Raw genomic sequence first — 22,910 nt, forward strand, 5'->3', positions numbered from 1 at the left:
GATGGTGATAGGAACTGAATGCAGCTCTAAGTCAGAGTGCACACAGTCAGGCAGGGGATGGAGAGTTTAAGCTGAAGAAGTAGTCTGCTGCTGCTGCTGCTAAGTCGCTTCAGTCATGTCTGACTCTGTGCGACCCCATAGACGGCAGCCCACCAGGCTCCCCCGTCCCTGGGATTCTCCAGGCAAGAACGCTGGAGTGGGTTGCCATTTCCTTCTCCAATGCATGAAAGTGAGAAGTGAAAGTGAAGTCGCTCAGTCGTGCCCGACTCTTAGCGACCCCATGGACTGTAGCCTACCAGGCTCATCCATCCATGGGATTTTCCAGGCAAGAGTGCTGGAGTGAAGTGCCATTGCCTTCTCCAAAGAAGTAGTCTAGGGCCATATAATCCGGAAAACCATATGTTTTTTAAAGGAATCTGATAAGTAGTTGCTTAATTAGATAGCAACTAGTAATTGCTTAATCTAATTAAATAACTACTTAAATAGACAAGTAGTTGCTCAAGTGTGTATATTTAAAATTTTATAATTATATGCATACATTCCTATGAGAGTATACGTATTATGCTATGCTAAGTTGCTTTAGTCATGTCCGACTCTTTGCGACCCTACGGCCCGTAGCCCACTAGGCTCTTCTGTCCATGGGATTCTCCAGGCAAAGATACTGGAGTGGGCTGTCATGCCCTGCTTCAGGGGATCTTCCTGACCCAGGGATCAAACCCGCGTCTCTTATGTCTCCTGCGTTGGCAGGTAGGTTCTTTACCACTGGCGCCACCTGGGAAACCCAGTATATGTATTGGATAGCATTTATAAACATTAAAAAATTTAGAGGATATGTGAAAGAAGAAATATTTTTAAAATTATGAATTATTGATAGAAGTTCTTAGTTTCAAACTACAGACTCTATCTAATTTAAGGAATGAAGTGATATAAAAAGGCTGTTGGAATAATTGAGGTGATTGAATAATGAGGCTCTTCGCAGGCTTTTAGCTGACCATAGATCTAGGGCATCACATCTTCCTCTACCAGGAACCTCTGAACCCTGGAACTAGAGACAAGATATCTGCCAGTGTTTATAAGAGAAAAATCGAATGACTACTACTGTGTTTGCCAGAAGATTATTTTTCTCATTTGTGACTGTGGGTGCATGTGTAGGCCCTGTGTTATGTGTCATATCTGTCTATAAGGAAATCTGGAAATGTGAGTTTCTTACATTCTGTCTTGAGAAACTAAGACTCCTAATGTGGGCAATTATCAAAATAAGATGTGGGGAAGATAATCAAAAGATTAGAGCAGCCGCAAATGGCAGGTATTTCCTACAGTGGAACCAAATGCCCTTTTGCTGTGATTAAAAATATAATTATTATTGGTAATAATATGATTTATAAATGTGTTTGGTCATCATGTTTTCTGCTGTAGTAGCTCACCTAGGGACAAGTATATTTTCTATAAATTCAAATTTTCTTCTTGATAATTACATTTCTAGTCAGTTTGCTCTATGATGTCAAGCCATCCCTATTATTTTTCATGTATGGTGTGACTCAGAAAGTACACAAAGCAGAGTAGGAAAAGTTACCAGTTTACCCTTCCTTTGCAGTTAGCTTGTCCTTTCACTATGCATAGTCTCTTCTTTGTGTGGATTACTTGCAGATGGTGTTTTAAAGCCACTTGTCTATTTTATGAGACTTCACTCTTGTCTGTATGTGATATATGTACCTAGTTTACACAAATCAATTAATAGAGTGCAGGTGAGCAGCAGTATTTCACAGGAGACTGAAAACCAGCCATTAAGTGAGAGCCGTGGTTCACCTCTTTACTCTCTGGAGTTCCCATTCTCATCAGGTGACCCTGGTCAGCCTGCATGACTTCTGCATCATCTGACATGTTGACTGAGTGAGGGTTCCCATAGTAGTCTGCACATGAATATTGATATAGCCTATTTTATTTATTCTTCTTTCAACTGAGAACAGATTTATTCAGAATTTCAGATACTTTCCTTATGCCCCAAATGATTACTTTGTGTACCTTGAAGGGCAGGAGCTTTATACGGTGGAACCTACAGCTTTGGTAAAGAGAAGTCTTTGAAGAGTATTAAGTTAGGGAGTGACACGGCTAGATGTGAACTTCTGAACGTTGACCCAGGTTTACCAGGTGAAGTTTATTGAGAAGGACTGAAGGCAGGAAGGCCAGATGAAAGAATACTGTATGTTGTCCAGGTCAGAAATCTTGAAGTATTGCAAGAGGAATGCTATGATAAAAGAAGTCTCAATCTTCAAGACTTGGTAAATCATTGGAAGTAGTTATAGGTAGGAGAAAGAGTGAGCAATGATTTTCTGGTCCTTGACTAAAGCACAGTTTTTGTGCGCTTGTGTTTCTTCTTATTTTTTTAACACAAAGGATGGATTCTTACATGCCACATGACTTCTGATTGCTTTCTCGGGGAAAAACAAAGGTTATGGGTACAATTTTTTTTTTCCCTGATGCTTTGCAGTATTAATAGCAATATTTTTTGTTGTTGTTCAGTTGCTTAGTCATGTCCAACTTGTTGCAACCTCATGGATTTCAGCATGCCTGGCTTCCATGTCTTTCACCGTCTCCAGGAGTTGCTCAAACTCATGTCCATTGAGTCAGTGATGCCATCCAACTATCTCATCCTCTGTCATCCCCTTCTCGTTCTGCCTTCAGTCTTTCTCAGCATCAGGGTGTTTTCCGATGAGTCAATTCTTCAAATCAGGTGGCCAAAGTATTGAAGTTTCAGCTTCATCAGTCCTTTCAATGAATATTTGGGGTGGATTTCCTTTATGATTGATTGGTTTGACATCCTTGCTGTCCAAGGGACCCTCAAGAGTCTTCTCCAGCACCACAGTTCAAAGGCATCAATTCTTCAGCTCTCAACATTATTTTTACTCGTTTTATAAACATTTCCCCTGTATCTGCTCTAGGCACTGATTCTTAGCAAACCTTTGATAAGGTTATTCTCAGATTTGTGCTCAGTTCTTAACAGTATGATTTTCCAAAAATGAAAAGTGAGTATTTTTCATCATAAGATTAAAAAAAAAAAGAATTCTTTTCCCAATACGTGATACATGTTAAGTGGAAATACGGGTGATTTGTGTTGTGCATCCTGTGCTTAGTCATTGCCACTGCCTGTCTTTAGCTGGGATGACAGCAGTTCCGTGAGCAGTGGTCTCAGCGACACCCTGGATAACATCAGCACTGATGACCTGAACACCACGTCCTCTGTCAGCTCTTACTCCAACATCACTGTCCCGTCCCGAAAGAACACTCAGGTAAGAATTGCCTCCTTTCTTTCTCCAGTGCTTCTGCCAGATTTTTCCCCAAGTTATGTTAAATTGCATTAAAATATAGCACAACCTCTTAGTCTGAAGTAATTACATTAAACTGAGGCAGCTTGTATGTATATGTATTTTTTCAATTGATTACAGTCTAACCCAGAAAGCCTTCTATTGCATATCTTTCTTTATAATATTGATATAATTGTTTAGGAATCCAAAAATGATATTTAAATTGTCTAATTTTGGATAGTTCGTGATTCATTTTATATTGACCTCTGAGATGCATCGCTGAATCTCTTGAGAATGGTGAATCGAGAATGAATATTAGATAATTAAGTTTTATCTTGTCTTACATTTCCTTGTTAGATTTGACATAGAAAATGCCTTCCTCTCTGGAGTGTTTAATTGAAGTTTTCTGCACACATTTCTTCTGATATTCTTTAATATGTGCAAGTGAGAATTATAGGACTCAAATTAATGAAACTTAAATGAACATAGAGATAAAAATAGAGGCATCTTTGGAGTTCTTTTGAAATACAAATCACTGCTGCTTTTTTTTTTTTTTTTAAGCTAATTATCTGAAAGGACATTCCAGGGCCCAATTCACACTTGATAGATTTTTCTGCACAAAGTTCTTCTGTCCTATTTTCTTCACAGCTGAAGACAGATTCAGAGAAACGATCTGCAACAGATGAACCTTGGGAGAGCACCGAGGAGCTGAAAAAACCCGAGGAGGACTTTGACAGCCATGGGGATGGGGGTGGCAAGTGGAAGGGCGTTTCCTCTGGGCTTCCTGAAGACCCTGAGAAGACGGGGCAGAAAGCCTCCCTGGCTGTTTCTCAGACAGGCTCCTGGAGAAGAGGCATGTCAGCCCAAGGAGGAGCGCCTTCCAGGCAGAAAACTGGGACCAGTGCACTCAAGACACCTGGTAGGCTGGTCTTCTGGCCGCTGTTAAGCTCAATTGTTTCCATTTGATCTTTCTTGTCTTTAATAGCAGCGTTTCATAATTATATCAAAAATACAATTATTTATATTTATATAATACTTATACTTCTCCATATAAATACTTTTTCTGTCTAAATTTCACATGCCTTATCATATGCATCCACATGAACACAGCACTCCAGGCATCCTCTAGAGGGTATCATCACAGTTTGGTGAGTGTTTTATTTTGCCACAGTCATTTCTGGTCATGTGGAAATAAAATAAGCCAACTTATTAAAAAACATAAGATAGCTTTCATTATGATTTTCTATAAAGTTTGAAATATTTATGTTACCTCTCCCCCTATGTTTCACTTCTAAGAGGCAAGAAAAGTCACACTAATCTAATGGGCTGGAAGGCTGGAGATTTGAAACATTATTTCCAAATTAGACTTGATGAAAAAATAGAGTAAAAAATTTCTGCAAATGTACCACCTTTTTTTTTTTTTTTTAAGACTCTCTCCCTATTTTTAAAATGGTGCTTCATATAAATAGTGCCACCTGAGGTACTAATGTACCAGGATACTTCAAATACAATCATCTGATGAACTCTTTTTCAAGCACTTAGTTTGATGAGATTAAGTGCTATCTTTATAAAGGAAGAGAATTGCAAGCTATAAGGCAATAATACATAGCAAAATAGGCATTTTCACTTTATCTCCTTGATCTCTAGTCATTTTCCTCTAACAGCCATATTTTTATAGTTTTGTACTTAATCTTCTGAATATATTGCATACATGCCTATTTAGAGCCAAAATAATGAATAGGAAATTAAGTAGTAAAAAAATATATTTGGGCTTCCCAGGTGGTACAGTGGTAAAGAATCTGCCTGCCAATGCAGGAGACACAGATGTGAATTTGACCCCTGGGTCAGGAAGATCCCCTGAAGTAGGAACTAGCAACTCACTGTAGTATTCTTGCCTGGGAAATCCCATGGACAGAGGAGCCTGGTGGGCCATGGTCCATGGGGTCGCAAAGAGTCAGACACGACTGAGCAACTAAGCACGCACACAGATGTATTCACATTTTGCACTCTGTTGAAAGAAATATTGTGAAATCACAATGTGCAGGCACATAAATGTGTATATTTCTCACTCATTAGGTAAAACCGATGATGCCAAAGCTTCTGAGAAAGGAAAAAGTCCCCTGAAAGGATCATCTCTACAGAGATCTCCATCAGATGCAGGAAAGAGCAGTGGAGATGAGGGGAAAAAGCCCCCCTCAGGCATTGGAAGATCAACGGCCACTGGCTCTTTTGGATTTAAGAAGCCAAGTGGAGTCGGGTCCTCTGCTATGATCACTAGCAGTGGAGCCACCATAACAAGCGGCTCAGCCACACTGGGTAAAATCCCCAAATCTGCTGCCATTGGTGGGAAGTCAAACGCAGGGAGGAAAACCAGCTTGGATGGGTCACAGAATCAGGACGATGTTGGGCTGCACGTTAGCACCAAAACCTCCCTGCAGTACCGCAGCTTGCCCCGCCCGTCCAAATCCAGCACCAGTGGCATTCCCGGCCGAGGCGGCCACAGATCCAGCACCAGCAGTATCGATTCCAACGTCAGCAGCAAGTCAGCTGGTGCCACCACCTCGAAACTGAGAGAACCCACGAAGATCGGCTCAGGGCGCTCGAGTCCCGTCACGGTCAACCAGACAGACAAGGAGAAAGAAAAGGTTGCAGTCTCAGATTCAGAGAGCGTTTCTTTGTCAGGTTCCCCCAAGTCCAGCCCCACATCTGCTAGTGCCTGTGGGACACAAGGGCTCAGGCAGCCAGGGTCCAAGTACCCTGACATTGCCTCACCAACATTTCGAAGGTAAGAAAGCGTAAAATGGTGCTGGGACGACATATAATGCTTTATCTTAGGATATTTGTGTGTCCCATAGCCTGTCCTATAGAAGATGTGTATCCTCCATGCTTATATATATGTATATAGCCTCAGTGTATGATGTATATAACTTACACTTAGTCAGTTTCTGAGTACAATGGGTTTTCAGAAGCCAATGCTATAAATAGCTAGTGGAAAAATATTGCTCATTTTGAGAAATGCTCCAACTTTGCAGGTTCACTATTGTCACAGCAAAACAAAGAGCATTTGTGAGTAAAAGCAGATGGTAGTACCTAGGGGGAGTGATGAAATAGTAGCTTGTAATAGATTTTCATCTTTACACAGTTAATAATAAAATAGATCTTTATGACGATTGGTATCCATTTCTAGTGTTTATTATCTTGTTGGCTCTTAATGAGCTGATGCTAATCATGAACATAGATGAAGTTGTGTACTGGATCACAATAGACCAATTTATGTAGCACCATATCCTGAAATCTTAATGAAAGTCAAGGTATGATATGATTGACAGAATTTGAAAACCTTTAGATACTTGGTATAGGATTATAACTAAGAAATGTGCTAGGTTTTCTAACTCATCATCAGCTTTCATTGATATGACTTGCATAACCTATAGGACTTGGTTTCTGCATGGGGATTGTCTTTGATATTCAGTAAATGGAGTTCTCCTTCCCAATATCAGTGTTTTTAAATACTGATGTGTTTTAAGTGGCAGGAAAATACATACAGGTAAAGATTTAGGACATACAGTTAAATTATTCTGGGTCTGTTCCCTCATCTATGAAATGATAGAATATGATTTATAGTCCATTTATAATGCATTACATGATTATGTTTAGTGTTTTTAATGTTTGCTTTTATTATACTGACTAAACCAAGAGCCTTGATATCTGGGAAATAGAGTGTCTTGAAACATTTACTTTTACATTTCAGTAATCTCAGATACATGATTGTTTATTAATCCTGAAGAAGTGGTGTTTTGAAATGTTGATTCTCATTGGAAAGTGTAATCACTCGTAGTGAGAGTAAATATTTCCGTTGCTTAAGTAAAAGCCAATAGTGCCCTCCAGTGGCCCATTACCTATGAAACAATTTCTCTTATTCATCATATTTCACTATAGGAAATAACGATTTCATTGCAACTTAATTAGAGATCATTATGTCATTTTTCATATCACACTTTATTTCCATATTTACATAAATTCAATTATGTCATCTGCTTCATTTACAAAACTAAAATGTTTTCTGAAGAAACTCCAACATCTAATTTAGCACCAACCACGTTTCAAATCACTATTATAAATATGTATTGGAATAGCACTGGCAACTGACATCTGACCCTTTGGCCTTTCTTGGGGAAACTGCAGACATACTGACATGTTGCCGACAGTATCCAATATTGTTTCTAACCAACTCCTCTCTGACAGTCACTTAGGCCCCCGGCCATACAACACAGCCTCCTAAACTTTGCCTTAAGCATTCCTTCTAGATTTTGAATAAGCCGACAACATGAAGGAAAAAAAAAAAGAAAAGAAAAATAATTTAATATTATATACCAAATGCATAGAAGTTGTTTCATTATAATGGTTCTATAAATAGGCAGCAAGTATATGCAAACTACTTAATTTTGCAAAAAACTCTCATGATCACTTAACTGCGGACCCCAGGGCCTTTGATGTTTGGCTTATCCTTCCTTCTGTGTGGCCCACATTGCCCCATCAATGGGATGGCAGCTCAGTACCAGTTTACCCCTAAGGCAATATGAGAGAGAGATTAGGAAGTTCAAGCTTATCAAGTTCATTAACATAGAGACAGGAAGTGCTCGGTGGCCCGTCCACCGGAGCACGCTTGGCTCTATGTACTATAACCCTAAGTATTCAATGTGGATGTTAGTTTCTCGGAACAACTGAAGTTGTTATTTGTTTTTCTTTTAGGTTGTTTGGTGCCAAGGCAGGTGGCAAACCTGCCTCCGCACCTAATACTGAGGGTGTGAAATCCTCCTCTGTAATGTCCAGTCCCAGTACCACACTAGCGCGGCAAGGCAGTCTGGAGTCGCCGTCGTCTGGTACGGGCAGCCTGGGCAGTGCTGGTGGGCTCAGTGGCAGCAGCAGCCCTCTCTTCAATAAACCCTCAGACCTCACTGCAGACGTTATAAGCTTAAGCCACTCATTGGCGTCCAGCCCAGCATCGGTTCACTCTTTCACATCAGGTGGTCTCGTGTGGGCTGCCAATCTGAGCAGTTCCTCTGCTGGCAGCAAGGACACTCCGAGTTACCAGTCCATGACTAGCCTCCATACGAGCTCTGAGTCCATTGACCTCCCCCTCAGCCACCATGGCTCCCTGTCTGGACTGACCACAGGCACTCACGAGGTGCAGAGCCTGCTCATGAGAACTGGTAGTGTGAGATCTACTCTCTCAGAAAGGTGAGCTCTCCTGGAGGCCTTGCTGAAGTCTTCACCTCCCTCCTTCCCACACTGTACCTACCCCTACCCTGCATTCAGTTTTGTTTTGTTTTTTTTTTTTAATTTCAGTGAGAGTGCCACTTTGCAAAGGGATGTCGGATTGTTGATACTGGGCCTTTTATTTGGTGTTACTACCACATTTGCAGAAGGTGAAAACCATTAAGAATCCATAAAAAATGGATTAGTTAGTTTCTTGGTATGATGCATACATATACACCCACTAGCCAATTTAAATAAAATTCAAAGCGTGTTTTTATGTATTGAATGATGTTTTCTCAAGGACACAGCAATGATTTAGCTTGAGCTCCAGGACAACACAGCTTCTTAGGATGATTTAAGCATATTTAAAGATCAAATCTAAATGGATTCTACAATTATGCTCAGAGTGAAATGTTCAGGTGGCTTTATTAGCATTTCTTTGGAAAAATAGCAAATGGATAGCTAGGACTCCTAGTTGAATTGGAAAAAAAAAAAAAAGATCAGTTGTCAGATACGAATTCTTAGACAAAATTACAACTCTAGTGACATTTTTATTAGGCCCTTTTTAAACTACATTACAAGATATTTCTCACTGATTCAATTAATTAGTTTTCCTTTAAACTTAAAATGACCATACGAAGGCATTCCTTACCTAATATACTTAAGATAAAGCATCTCTGTTGGCCAAGAAGACTCTGGATTCTCCTCCCTAAAAAAATCCTTTCTCAGATATTTTGGTACTGACTCTTTTCCCCAGGAATGTATCTTAAACCTGCCTGGTTTTCCCTGATGAACTTAATGCTGTTTGTTTCTTGGCACACCTAAAGTTTTCAGAAATGCCCTTGGCTGTATATCTTAATTGTGTTATTTGTGAAAGTGCCACAGGTCACTGAAAATGCCTGATAACTTTCACAAACTTTTATTCAGTCTATTGTTGATGATGACGTATCACCTCAAACATAGCACACTGCAAACAGGTTATTTGTTAACAATACTCACCTTCCAAAATACTGATTATTTTTATCATGAATATGACCACAAGTTGACCATTTAGCCATCAACTCATTTCTTTGGCATTCATACATTAAAACACAGGAAAGTGGTCAAGTAATTATTTGTAACCAAGTAACTCTAAAACAAATCTAGTTGATAATATTGCTGAGTTTCATAGCTGCAATATAAATGCGGTGTTAATATTTTACTTTGATCTGTATTCTAGCAGAAGTCAGTATATATATATATATATATATATATATATATATATATTTAACTATGGAAATACACTGACAAATATACAGTTAATTATTCCCTTTAAACAAATCTTTTTAAACTTGGTTTTCAGTCTTCAAATAGACCAGTTTTGCGGATGGATGTGTTCTGGTATAAATAGATAAATAATTTTTCTAAACTAAATTTTAAAGCTAATTTTGAAGAGATGAAATTTTTACCTTTTATTCTTAGTAAGATATATTCATGACTATTAAACTGTGAAAAAGCAAATTATCTTCATAGTTATGGTATACAATATAAACATTAACTAGTTTCTTCCAATAAATTACTTGATTGAAATAATTTTTGATATAAGAAGTTGTACTTTTTTTTCTTGTGAACAAAATTGCAAGCAACCAGCAATCCATTCTAATCCTTTAAAGTACACCCAAGAACTATATGATCCCTCGAAGAGAAAATTAGATCCTATCAGAGACCCTGGCTTAATTACATAGTCCACATAATGTTGGGAACACTAAGGAAGCCAAATAGATGTGCCAAAGTCTAAATATTTTAGACAAAGTGATTAGAAAGATACAATAGAGATGTATTTCAGAAGACTTTATTGGTATTTGTTATTCTAATACTATTAAAGAAATAGCTTTCACATAGATTTTAATTTTGGTCTAAATTTCTCATTAAAGTATCATAAACAAATTATTTAAAATATAACAGTTTTCTCCTCTAATTGTTCTAGATCAGAGCAGCCCTTGGCTATAATTAGTTCACATTTGTTTTGTACATTTTATTTTTTGTGACCAAAGCAAACCTTAAAAAATTTAAAGTTGTAGCCAACTTTAAAAACGTCTGGCTTGTTTTTTACTGTCAGATCCAGCTACCCTGCCTTTAAAATCCTGTACCACATTTACTGGCTTCAGACAAACACTGCCTGTCCTCTTCAGACTGTTAACATTTCTACTTCATTTATTCCCATTGCCCTCTTGGCTCCTGCAGACGTAAGAGTTTTTAGCCTTTCAGCGTTTGTGATAAGTGTCTATCTTATAAAATCATTAATATCCAGGTTCAAACAGATATTTCTACTTGAAATTTTAACTTTTATTGGTAAACTTATTTTCTGATTTTCCTTTCATTAAATTCTCTGTACAATACAAACACATAATGTTTACACAGTTAATAACATGGGCAAAACAATGCCTATTTTCACTGTTCTCTGTGATGTTAAAATTTAATAAATTCATACGTATGAAAGAGATAATCTTTAAAATAGCTTACGACGCTATCAGTGCTTCAGCATGTTGTAGTGTATATTTAGAGTGCTCGTGTAGTTGTTCAGTATGATTCCTTTCTGTTGTACTAAAAATACAGATGTACTCAGAATACATCTAGAGTCAAGATACACACTAGAATTGGCCGCTACATAATTGTGCGATTACCCTATTTGGGCATTCCCAGTACATAAAGTAAAAGAAGATAATGCCTTTGGATGCTTTCTATTGCAGTGCTAATTAATGGAGTACCCATAGAAGAAAACATTTTAGCTTTGATTTTTAGTGATTAATTTCAAGTCATCGTGTTGGCATTCATGTTATATCATCCTCATGTGCATATCCTGTGTATTCAATTTTGACATTTGAAGTTTAATGAAACAGATATCATCCTGAAAATCCAAATTAATTTTATTATTTGGTTATCCATATGCCGGAGATTATAACAGAAATTCCTTGACTCGTCCCACTTAATTCTTGACACCCTCTTCCTCTATTTTTAGGGAGGCCACTTCTCATTTTCTCCAGACACATTCTTTCTTCCCTTTTTAGGACCAATTGAGAATTCTTTAAAATAGACGTTGAAAACTCATAGCCTTTTAAACCTCCAATTTATAATTTGAAAAGATAGCATAGTTTAATTGTATTAAAATATTTAAATAAATGACGCTAGAAGGATTACATTTCAAGCAGTTATATATTTCTCTTCTTTTCTGTGAATAGGAATATATCTGCCTTTATTTTTACTAAAGATCATTTAAATACAAAAAATAAGTATTGAAAGGGGATTTATTACATCTCTGTCTGTTGGAACATGCCACTTTAACTTAGGCAGAGATCTTTCTCATTCCTCCTCTATGATTCTCTTCCATGTGAAATCATAGCAGAAATCTAGTCATTTGCATGGGGAAGGAAAACCTACCGTAGCACTAGGTAAATAGAATCTAGAGGAGAAGTATGTTAATATATAACTTAATCATTCTTCAAATAGACCTGTCACTAAGTTATCATTGAATGAGTTACAACAGTGAAATCTTTGGTTGGCCTTTTCCAATGAGTTAAGCATTAAATATGTTTTTACAAAAAAAGAAAACCTTATTTTGTGTAACAGATTTCAAACAGAGTCATTGATGTTGGATGTATAGTTTGGAAGGTTTGTTTACATTATGTCCTTAGGGGTTTTCTTTGTTTTAACAGCATGCAGCTTGACAGAAATACACTACCCAAAAAGGGACTAAGGTATATATTTCTCTCAGCACAGTCGCTGCTTCTCTGTTGTTACGTAAACGTTGTGTGCTGTCTCTCTGCCTCTTTCTTTCTTTCTTTGCAAAGAAGCACCTGACATCAAGGGTCAACTCACTCTTATCCTGAGGTTTCCTCTGGCCTAAGGAGTTGGTGAGATGGCCCTCAGGTAGAAGTTTTTGGTAGAGGCCGAAACCCAGTAAATTAAATGTGATGTAAAAGACATTATTTGGGGGGCAGCAATTTTAGTAGAATTCAGAGCTCACTTCTGAAGAATAAAATCAGTTTCCCTAATGTTTGTATCTTGGAGGCATATGCCTACAAAAGCCTCGACCCCTATAGTCTGCACATGTGGCCAAATGAATGTTGAAAGATTGAAGGATGCTCTAATTTGAATCAAAGAAAAGTTATTTTCATCATCAGAGGACAAATAGTGTAATTAAGGGATAATTTTTAAGAAATCCTTCTGGTAAAAACTCAGAAGAGCTTTTTTTCCTGTTTTTCAGAAGTGCTGATATCTATCAAATCAGTACAGACATAAATTAGGCTAGTATTTCATAATAATATCAAAATAATTATTAAGTTCATAAAAATATAAAATGAAAATTTAATGCATGGCTATCTTTTACTGTACACTTCTATCTAATGAGAAGATATGGAATGAACTATTACTAGAGATATGATACTATATGAACATGATAAGTTGACTGCTATTTGGAACTAAGAATTTACTTACTCTGGCGAAAGTGAATACTGGCCTATTAGATCTTTATCTATTATCTTCCTTCTCTCCAGTTTCTTAGCAAGAGCAAACAGTTTGTAAATATTCCATTTTAAGATTTTGTTCCAGAAATTTATTTTCTAATAAAGGAAGTTTATTTCTCTTTCCATTAAAAACAAAAAAAATCCAGACATGGTGTCAAGTGGCATTTTTAACCAAATAAATGTTTTCCCTTTCCTTTAAAAAAGATCTGTCTTTTGTGTTCTGCTTCCTGTGTCTTATTGTGACCATCCCTCCAATTCCTTTGGCTCTGGACAACTACTGTCTACCATATTTACTTTCGTTTTCACCCTCTTCACGCCCTTCTAAACACCATGCTTTGTGCCCTTCTCAATTAACCTGGCTGTCTGCTCGTTGCTTATGATTTTCAACCACATATCTCACAGGAACATAATTTTCTTTTCAAAATCCTTTATTTTTTTTTCCTGTGAGATTCAAACAGATGGTGTCAAATCATCTGGAAGAACTAAGCAATTATAATTAAATTCAATCTGTTTGAGAATGTTGTTCAGTCTGAATAGTAAGCTCCTCTCAGTTGTTTTCTCGTCCTGATATTGCCTTGCCCTTGCAGATGTGCTGAAGTGTCTTAGCTGTGCTGTTTTGCAGATACACCCCATCGTCTCGGCAGGCCAACCAAGAGGAAGGCAAAGAGTGGTTACGCTCCCATTCTACTGGAGGGCTGCAGGATACTGGCAACCAGTCACCCCTGGTGTCCCCTTCTGCCATGTCATCTTCTGCAACAGGAAAATATCACTTTTCCAACTTGGGTAAAATCTTCTAAACCATCCATTTCATCTTGTTCCTTTTACCATCTACTCTCCCAGGAACCCTGGGATACGTTCACAAGGATTGCTAATTTAAAAAGGAGATAGACACCTTAACATTGCCTTTTATTTGTACATTTACAACCCCCCAAATAATTCCCAAGCATTACACAGTTTATTTCTCTTGACAACCAGTTGACATAGTTAATACTGTTGTTATTTTATATCCTAAGATCCAGAGGCAAAAAGAGATTTTTTTGACTTAAAAAAAAAAAAATCACTAATCTTAAGGGGCAGAGATAGTAACTGATGCCAGAACACCTGACCTTAAACCTAGGAGTTTTCTCAGAGTCCTCTTAGAAACCAGTAAAACCCCTCCTTCTTTTCTGTTTAAATTTTTTAATTCTTATAAGAAAATTAATTATCATTTTGTAGAAGAAAAAGAAAATAGAAATAATTAAGAAGAAGAAAAAATATAATTCCATGACTCCATAGTCACATCTTCATTTTAAAGTTAAAACTCTCCTTAAAATGCATATGAGAATTCCTATTAAGATAATACCCTGTGAACATTTTTGGATGAAGGCAATGAAAAGAAATGATTATTTGAACCACTGGATTACTTTGTGTTTAGCATAACTTTTTACAAAATATAAAATTATTTGCACAAACATCACAGAAAACACAAGGGAATGTGACAAAATAATGAAAGCCTAAATATGCCAGTTATCATTGAACAGGTCCATTGCTTTTAAAAATAGATGTCTCTTCTATAAAGTCATGTATAAAATAGTCACATTATTTTTTTCACTTGAGGTTTTTTGTGTAATGATAGACCAACAGAATGAATAGTACATTCTGGAGAATGTCCATTATTGGAGAATCTCCAATATTCTGGAGAATAGACATTTGGAGAATGTCCAAATTCCTTAATAATTTGGACTTTTCAAACTTGCCCCCTGCTGGGATAGTCAAGGCTATTTCTCTTCTATTATAACTGTTTTGCTATAGAGATTATGACAATGAAAAACAGTTATTTAGGTTATCGTTCTATACATACTAGTGAATGTATATCCAACACCAAATTTTTACTGATGAACCTACACAGTGATGAGATTTCTTTGTCCCATAATGGCGAAGGATGGTAAAACTTTTACTTTTGAGTTGTACTTATAAAAAGCAACTGGAAGCTTAAAACTTTGATTTCAAAAAATGAAATGGAAATGTTTTTGTAGAGTCATAGACATATGAAACAAAATCTGATATTGCACAATATTGAAATCAAACCCATGTCACCTAGTTTGCTGAATTTGCTGGGTATCTCACGGCTCCCTTCTGTCAATCTTTTCATTAATTGACGTTAATCTGAATATGTGAATCCTTACTCCATTATTTTTCCATTGTTATTATTTTGATTCAATCAATCCCATTTTTTGTTGAGAAGGAAAAAACTCACTACTTACTGTGTCTGATATTAGCAGTCATTTAACTTCAATTTTCTCATGTATTAAATAGATTCATAATACTTAGGTTATATTGTAAGGAATGATGAACATATGCAAAGAGACGAGAGATAGAGTATCAGACTTGGTAGACTCTGCTACATCATTGTTTTTATTAGAAAGAGATGTCTTACACTAGCAGAGAATTGCAGTAGGTTTCAAATAGATCTTACTATCTCTACTTTCATACCTCTCAAAGTGTTCACACACTGGGACTTATGAAGGAAGTTCTTCCCATACATATCCACACACTTGTATGTGCCTCCTGTATTTTATAAGTGGGTATGTGGGTTCATATCAGATATGCTGTATTATTTTACAAGAGAAGACAAAATAACTAGTTTCAAAACCATGAAAATTGCTTTTGAAGACTTTTGGTTGTGTTTCCAGACCACTGGAACTCACATTTATTAGGCAAGAGAGCGGATACTATTAAAATGCAATCATAAGTAAAAATTACTTTATTATTAAATTTTAAAAATATATCCAATGTAACACTGTAACTTGAATATGGGTAGCATTGTTCTACATTTTACTTTAGTAATCACTTGTTTTCAATTTGATCATTTTTTTGAATAATCACTAAGATAAGTAATTATTACAAACACTTAAGAGTTGCAGTAACCATGCTTTTTATTCTTACCCACTAAAAATATTAATATTGTATATAAAATTTGTGGAGATATTACTGTAAAAATCACATATAAAAAATAAACATTAGAAATTTAAGGTCACTACGATTATGTCATTATTAGTAGACTACTGTGAGCTACTGCCGAAGTCAGCTCTGGTTTGTATATGGTTTCTGGCATGATAGCTATAATAGAAATCATTCCTCTCCAAGAAAGCATTACAGAATATAACTTACATAAACAGATTATTATTGGATACAATTTTATTTACTATTGGTCACAGTCCTTGTGAGGCATCCCATAACCTAGTGAGACATTGTCATAGTCCCATGGGTGATGACAGTTGCTCAGATTCTTTTTCACCTTGCCTCAAGGGTTACCCTGTAGAAGCATTACTATCAACATGTCACTTTCAAAGTCTACATATTTGATGGGATCAGACAGTAAAGAATCCATCTGCAATGCAAGAGACCTGGCTTCAATCCCTGGAGAAAGGAATGGCTACCCACACCAGTATTCTGGCCTGGAGAATTCCATGGACAAAGGAGGCTGGCAGGCTACTGTCCATGGGGTCCCAAAGAGTCAGACAGGATTGAGTGACTTTCACTTTCACATAGAGTGATGTTTAAATACCTTTGTATGGGAAGTTTCTTTGCATTTACTCCCAAAGCTCCCTACACCTTGAATGCCCTTCTACTCCCTCTCCATATTCACCCTTAAGCCATTCAGGATTAAGCCTTTTCTTCTATACTCAAGGAAGAGTAGGATCTCACAGTTGGAAGAAACCTACATCTGATTCAATTTGAATCTGTTATGCAGGTTCCTGTGACAGCTCTAGCTTCTCTAAACCCACCAATGACAAACTACCTATATCTAGATATATTCCACTTTTAAAGTTCTTTAAATGATCAAATAAACATTTTCTGAATCTCCACCTAGTTCATAGTTATATTCCCAGATTTTAAAAAATAAAAGTAGGTTGCATATGACAGCTTTTATTAGAAAAATATCATAAACTCATTAGCTAACATGTCTACAGCAGCAAAGTCTGGAGTCACTTGCTGTATTTAAAAACCCACTCCATCTTTCTGTCAGTTCCTGTTCTCAGATCATCACATATAATTTAATCGACATATAATTTAATAAAAACAGTGATGTTAGTATGATATATAATTTAAGGCAAAGCCAGTAGCCCTCTTTTTCCATAATATCTTGTCACACCTATATCTTGCTTATTAGAAATGTTTATATGTTCCCTGGCTTTAAATGGATCTTAGAGTCCATTTATTTCATTTTTTTTTTTAATTTATGAAGAAACTGAAGGGTAGATATGGAAATATTTGCCTAAAGCAAGTAGAAAGCAAAGCTACCACTACATGCCCTGTACTAATTTGTGTCCCATTACAGAAATTCTCTGTCCATCATACTTTTGTCTCCCATTACATAGCTTTTCTCTGTCTCTTTTATGTTGTTAATTTGTCTACCTCTCAGTCACCTCCTCTAGAGGTCACTCTTGAAACCAGAGATCTTGCTATATTGATCTTTCTATTCAACCATGGTAACAAAAAAGCAAACCTGCTATAGATTTAACTAACTGAACATTCTTAAATAGAATGAATATATTTCCAATGGAGAACCTATCAGAAATGCTTCTAAATACCCATATTCCTTTTATTTTTAAAATATAAAGCACAGTTTAATTAATATTTCCAAGTGAACATGCATGCAGCTCTCATTCTGGTCAAGACAGGACATTCTCAACACCTCAGAAATTCCCTTCCACCCATCTAGCAACCCAGCCACAATCCATGCTTCCCCCAAAGCCAGCTACTATCCCTATGTCATTTTTAACATCAGAGTATAACTGCTTTATAACGCTGTGTTTCTGCTGTACAACAAAGTAAGTCGATTACATGTGTACATGCATCCCCTCCCTCTTGAGCCTTCCTCCTAGTCACCCCCATCCCACCCGTCTAGGTCACCACAGAGCACTGAGCTGAGCCTTCTCCTCTACAACAACTTTCCCCTAGCTAGCTATTTTACACATGATAGTGTATCTATGCGGAGAAGGCAATGGCACCCCACTCCAGTCCTCTTGCCTGGAAAATCCCATGGACGGAGGAGCCTGGTAGGCTGTAGTCCATGGGGTCGCTAAGAGTCGGACACCGCTGAGCGACTTCACTTTCACTTTTCACTTTCATGCATTGGAGAAGGAAATGGCAACCCACTCCAGTGTTCTTGTCTGGAAAATCCCAGGGACGGGGGAGCCTGGTGGGCTGCCATCTATGGGGTCGCACAGAGTCAGACACGATGGAAGCGACTTAGCAGCAGCAGCAGTAGTGTATATATGTCAGTGCTACTCTCTCAATTTGTCCCATCCTTCTCACTCCAAACCATTCCTTTTGAAATCTGTCCTAGTCCTCATTACTATTTCATTTTGAATGAGCTAAATGTTATGTTTTGAAATTATATAAGGAGACTTTACCTGGATATATCTGCAACCATTTTGTAAGAATTTGCACAAAGTCAGTGAATGAAGTGTGTTTCTAACCTCTCTCTCTCTATATATATATGTATTAAAATGATGCACTTGCAAATGTATTCAGTACCTCATTCATTTAGCAAAAAGTCAATTCATACTGTGAACCTAAGATAGTAAGATTTACTCCCGTTCAGACACCTTAAACACACACATTCGAGTCTAGAATGTCCTTTGGGGTATCTGTTGGTTGTCTTTAGCAATCACTGACTTGTCACTGCTGACTGAAGGAATGTACCTGAAAGATCTTTCTTTAACTTCTACTCTCTCTCTCCTTTCTTTCTCCCCCGCCCCCCTACTTTCCACCCTTTCTTCCCTTCTTCCAGTGGGTTGGGGACTTTGCAAATCCAAAGTTTCTTTCTTTCATTATTATATGTCACATATGCACACATAGATATAATTCTAAGTCTTAAGTTACTTTTCTTGGTCTTATTTTACTTCAGTTCACAACTAGCTCTATCAGATTCCTTAATACCTGTAAAATTTCCAGCATAGTACCTGGCAAATAAGAGACAGTCTTCTAAAGTTATCTCATAGTATATATGCCCCATATTTTACATTGTTCTGAGATTCAGCAATTACATTAAGAAATGTAGTGCCTATGTCAAAGAAAAGAAATAACAAGTTTTGAAAATTTATCAGACCAGTTCTAAGCCAAAGACATAAATTCTCCAAGATTTTGAAAGTACTCAGCCATTCTTTTCATATCTTAAATGTCTCCTGCCTGCTTCCTCATATGTCTATAACAACTTGTATTTCTTAATTATGAGCATTTATGATAAATATATATCTTAATTTTTCTGTTTTGCTTTTATTCCAAATTTAAAGCAATATTGTTTTCCAATTCAGTCAACCACATATTTCTTTAAATTAATGACAATTAGTTGGCCTAAAAACTTGAATGTTATTAGGACTATTTGGCAGTAGGCACTGGGTAAATAAATTCATGTTTCAAATTACAGACTTAAGGTATTGCTTGAGAAATACAAGTTTGTGACTTTTGACAGTCTCACTGTGACATTCTCATCTTAGATACAATGGAAAGTAGTTTTAAGTGATTAACGTCACAATGAGCTGTGGATAACCATGTACCTTACATTATATTTCATTTTTATTTTTCTTTATTATAACCTAACTCTGACAATAGTGATAGTTCTGATTATGAACTGACAAAAATTTAGAACTCAAACTGACTGAAAGTCTTTGGTTGGAAGCTTCATACACGTTTTCCTAGAAAATTTAGATTTCTTTTTCTCGAAAAATAAATGTTCAGACTCTAGGAAGACAATTTTTTCTTCATAATGGGCAGCAGAAAATACCATATCATTTCTAGGAAAAAACAGTAGAGGTGACTTGATGGTTTTGTTTAATATTGCTTTAGAAATTGACATGCTGCTTCCCATGAAAGTGCTAGAGAAAAGAGGGACTCCACTGTAACTGCTATTGAAAATTTCAGAGGCAAACTTCCAAGCCCCAGAATAATGGGCTGTGTGCACTTTGTTTTCCAGTGAGCCCAACCAATCTTTCTCAGTTTAACCTTCCTGGGCCCAGCATGATGCGCTCAAACAGCATCCCAGCCCAAGACTCGTCCTTCGATCTCTATGACGACTCCCAGCTTTGTGGGAGCGCCACGTCTCTGGAGGAGAGGCCACGGGCCATCAGTCATTCAGGCTCATTCAGGGACAGCATGGAAGAAGGTAGGCGTGGGGGAAATAAGGATGAAGCTGGTTAACTCAGACCTGAAAGCTATCATATCACTCATGTCAAAAGAATGCCTTCAAGAGTAAATCAAGTAGGCTAGTTCCATTTCGGGAGCCCTGAAACTTGAAGACATTTTAGTCTGTATTACCTTCTGTTTCGTTATGCATTTGGAAATATGACAGACATAGTTTAGATTAATACTTGGCTATAGAACAGTTCAGAATAAATCTCGTGTCCTCCTACACAAACCTGGGCAATTTTAGAGACTATTTGCTTTGGTTTGCCAAATATCAAAGTGAATGTTTCATTTGACACATTGGTTAAAAACCACAAAAGATACATACACCAGAAAAAATCCTCATATGAAACAAGCACATGCTGCCAACTTTTATTCTCAGAAACTCCCTCTGGTGTTAGTTTTTATTATCATTTCATTTAAGAATTCCTAATACACCTACATTTTGCTTTATAAGTTATATTTCCTTTATCTGTCACATTAAAATTCTCACCTGACCTAATAAGTGTCTTTATCATTGTAAAATTCTACATGAGCACTTTATAACAAATACTCTTTGAAAAGCTCAAAAGGCTTAATTGATTTTCCAATGTATATAATTTTCTAAACTGTATAACCCCAAATGTGAAATTTGATAATAATATTTGAGAGATTTTCCTCTTTGATTTAATGAATTTGTTTTTAAATGCTCACAAAGTAAAATTGTGACACACATTTTATTTTTTATATAAATTTATTTATTTTAATTGGAGGTTAATTACTTTACAATATTGTATTGGTTTTGACACACATTTTATAAAGCACTTTTCGTTAAGAATAAAACAAAGGTAAACATCGAAGTCCAAATTCCTTAGAATAAAATCAGAGGCAGTCAGCTATACTATCCTGAGCTTAGTAAGTTTCTATAACAGAAAAGACTCGATCTTGAAACATACTGGTCATCTGTCTCTTTGTGGTATAAACTTGAGAAAGTTTCATAACTTTGTTACGTCCGATTTCTGCGTCTGTAATTTCTAAGGATGAAAACACAGTAAAGAGCAATTCTGTTCCTTTATTTTTCCCCTTCCTACCTTCTTATTTAAAGCATCTTCTGACTAAAATTGAGGCAGCTGTGAAAATTGATGGTCTTCAGGTCATCGTTGTAGTATGTTTATTTACCAGGTGATTACTAAATCAGTTGACTGCAGTTGCCACTGCCTTTTGCGATATTAACCAAACCACTGAATTCACTGTGACAGATAGTGAATTCTACCCTGAGAGCCTCCTGATAGCTGCAGATGTAGACAAAATATAACAAAGCTGAAATGTAAAGTCGTTGCATTTCTAAAATGGTTCTACCTCTCTCTTCACAGATAGGCCTTTTATAAAAAAAAAAAATACTGGAAAAATGATGTACTAAACATGCTCATGGCTTTCTATGGTGTTTCCCTGGCAGAGAGAATACTGTTTATATGCTTGGAAATTCTGGCCTTCCTTTATGTGGATAAATAATCTGACCTTATAGCTCTCAAATTCATCGCTTTATTATCATCCCACCTGCTCTCCTAGACCTCTCCAGACCAGGTGTGAGCGCCCCTGGGGCTTGCTTAGTACCCAGTACATTGCTCTCGATAGTATCTATGTGGCCCCTTTGTGATTTTGTTTTTAGTCACATGTATTTCTATTTCTTTTTGAGCTCTGAGAATTGTGACATTCAGTGTTATAGTCCCAGCACCTAGCAAGCGCCTGTCACATTGTGTGTACCCAACTAATGTTTCTTTAATGGATGAATAAGCAGAAATAACTGTATATTATCCCATGAAAAGAGGAAGAACTTTTCTACAAGTGTAATTAAGCACAATTGTATCCTCCTTTGAGCCTAACACCTTGGACTTGCAGAAGTAATAAATCATTCTGTTAACTGATCAAGATGATATTTTTCTACACCTCCCCAAAAGACAGTATAAAATTTCCACTCTTAATTTCTAAGAGACACCTCCTTGAAATAAGTGCTTTTCTATTACTAAAATTATGAAGAAACCATACTTCATTTAAATGAGTATAATAAGCTCATCACAGATAATGTTGAAATAGCTTATTTCCCTGAATGTATATGGAGAAAAATACTGAAAATCAACCTGTGTTGTATAAAAAATGAAATAGAATAAAATACATAAATTTTTTTATAAGTTTACACTTTCATAGTAACTTAAGAAGTCCTTGATTTTCTGATTAATTATTGTGTGAGAGCTTGCTCTGGTTTGCAGTATGTGCCTGGCATACTAGAAGGGCTTGCATTTGTCAATTCTTCTCTGTACGTGATGGAGGAAGTACTTTAGGGGACAAGTATGGAACCTTTCCATGGCTCAACCTTTGGATCTCTAAAAATTAACAGCAGGCTTGTCCTCAGATTCTTATGCAATTTTTTACTTCCTTAACCACCCATTCTTCATTTTTCAGTAAAGGCCTGGGGGTTCTGAACAGAAATCCTTATTTTACCTCTTGTTCTTTTTTGCTTTCTTCAGTTCATGGCTCTTCATTATCACTGGTCTCCAGCACTTCTTCTCTGTACTCCACGGTAAGTGTTGGCTGTAAAAAAACGTTTTGCCTTCGCCAATCTTTGTTAAATAGGTTGACATTTACACAGAAGTTTCACAGTGACATAAAGGTGTACTCTAAGCTCTTGCATATCCGCTAA

General features: G+C 36.8%; 1 protein-coding gene across 13 annotated transcripts in view; it reads left to right on the top strand.

Moving 5' to 3' along the window:
- NAV3 (neuron navigator 3) overlaps positions 1-22,910 on the top strand; it is an 893,860-nt gene that overhangs the window by 788,928 nt on the left and 82,022 nt on the right. For 11 of the 13 annotated variants that reach the window (XM_070788552.1, XM_070788555.1, XM_070788553.1 and 8 more), the window contains 8 exons: positions 3,155-3,287; positions 3,951-4,221; positions 5,379-6,087; positions 8,055-8,543; positions 12,254-12,295; positions 13,686-13,846; positions 20,025-20,213; positions 22,738-22,790. In XM_070788552.1, coding sequence (XP_070644653.1) covers positions 3,155-3,287; positions 3,951-4,221; positions 5,379-6,087; positions 8,055-8,543; positions 12,254-12,295; positions 13,686-13,846; positions 20,025-20,213; positions 22,738-22,790 — 2,047 coding nt within the window. The remainder of the gene's footprint in view (positions 1-3,154; positions 3,288-3,950; positions 4,222-5,378; positions 6,088-8,054; positions 8,544-12,253; positions 12,296-13,685; positions 13,847-20,024; positions 20,214-22,737; positions 22,791-22,910) is intronic. The other 2 variants (XM_070788558.1, XM_070788549.1) reach the window with 2 other exon arrangements.

Source organism: Bos indicus, chromosome 5 (genome assembly GCF_029378745.1).
Source record: "Bos indicus isolate NIAB-ARS_2022 breed Sahiwal x Tharparkar chromosome 5, NIAB-ARS_B.indTharparkar_mat_pri_1.0, whole genome shotgun sequence".
In the NCBI taxonomy this organism is placed as follows: Eukaryota; Metazoa; Chordata; class Mammalia; order Artiodactyla; family Bovidae; genus Bos; species Bos indicus.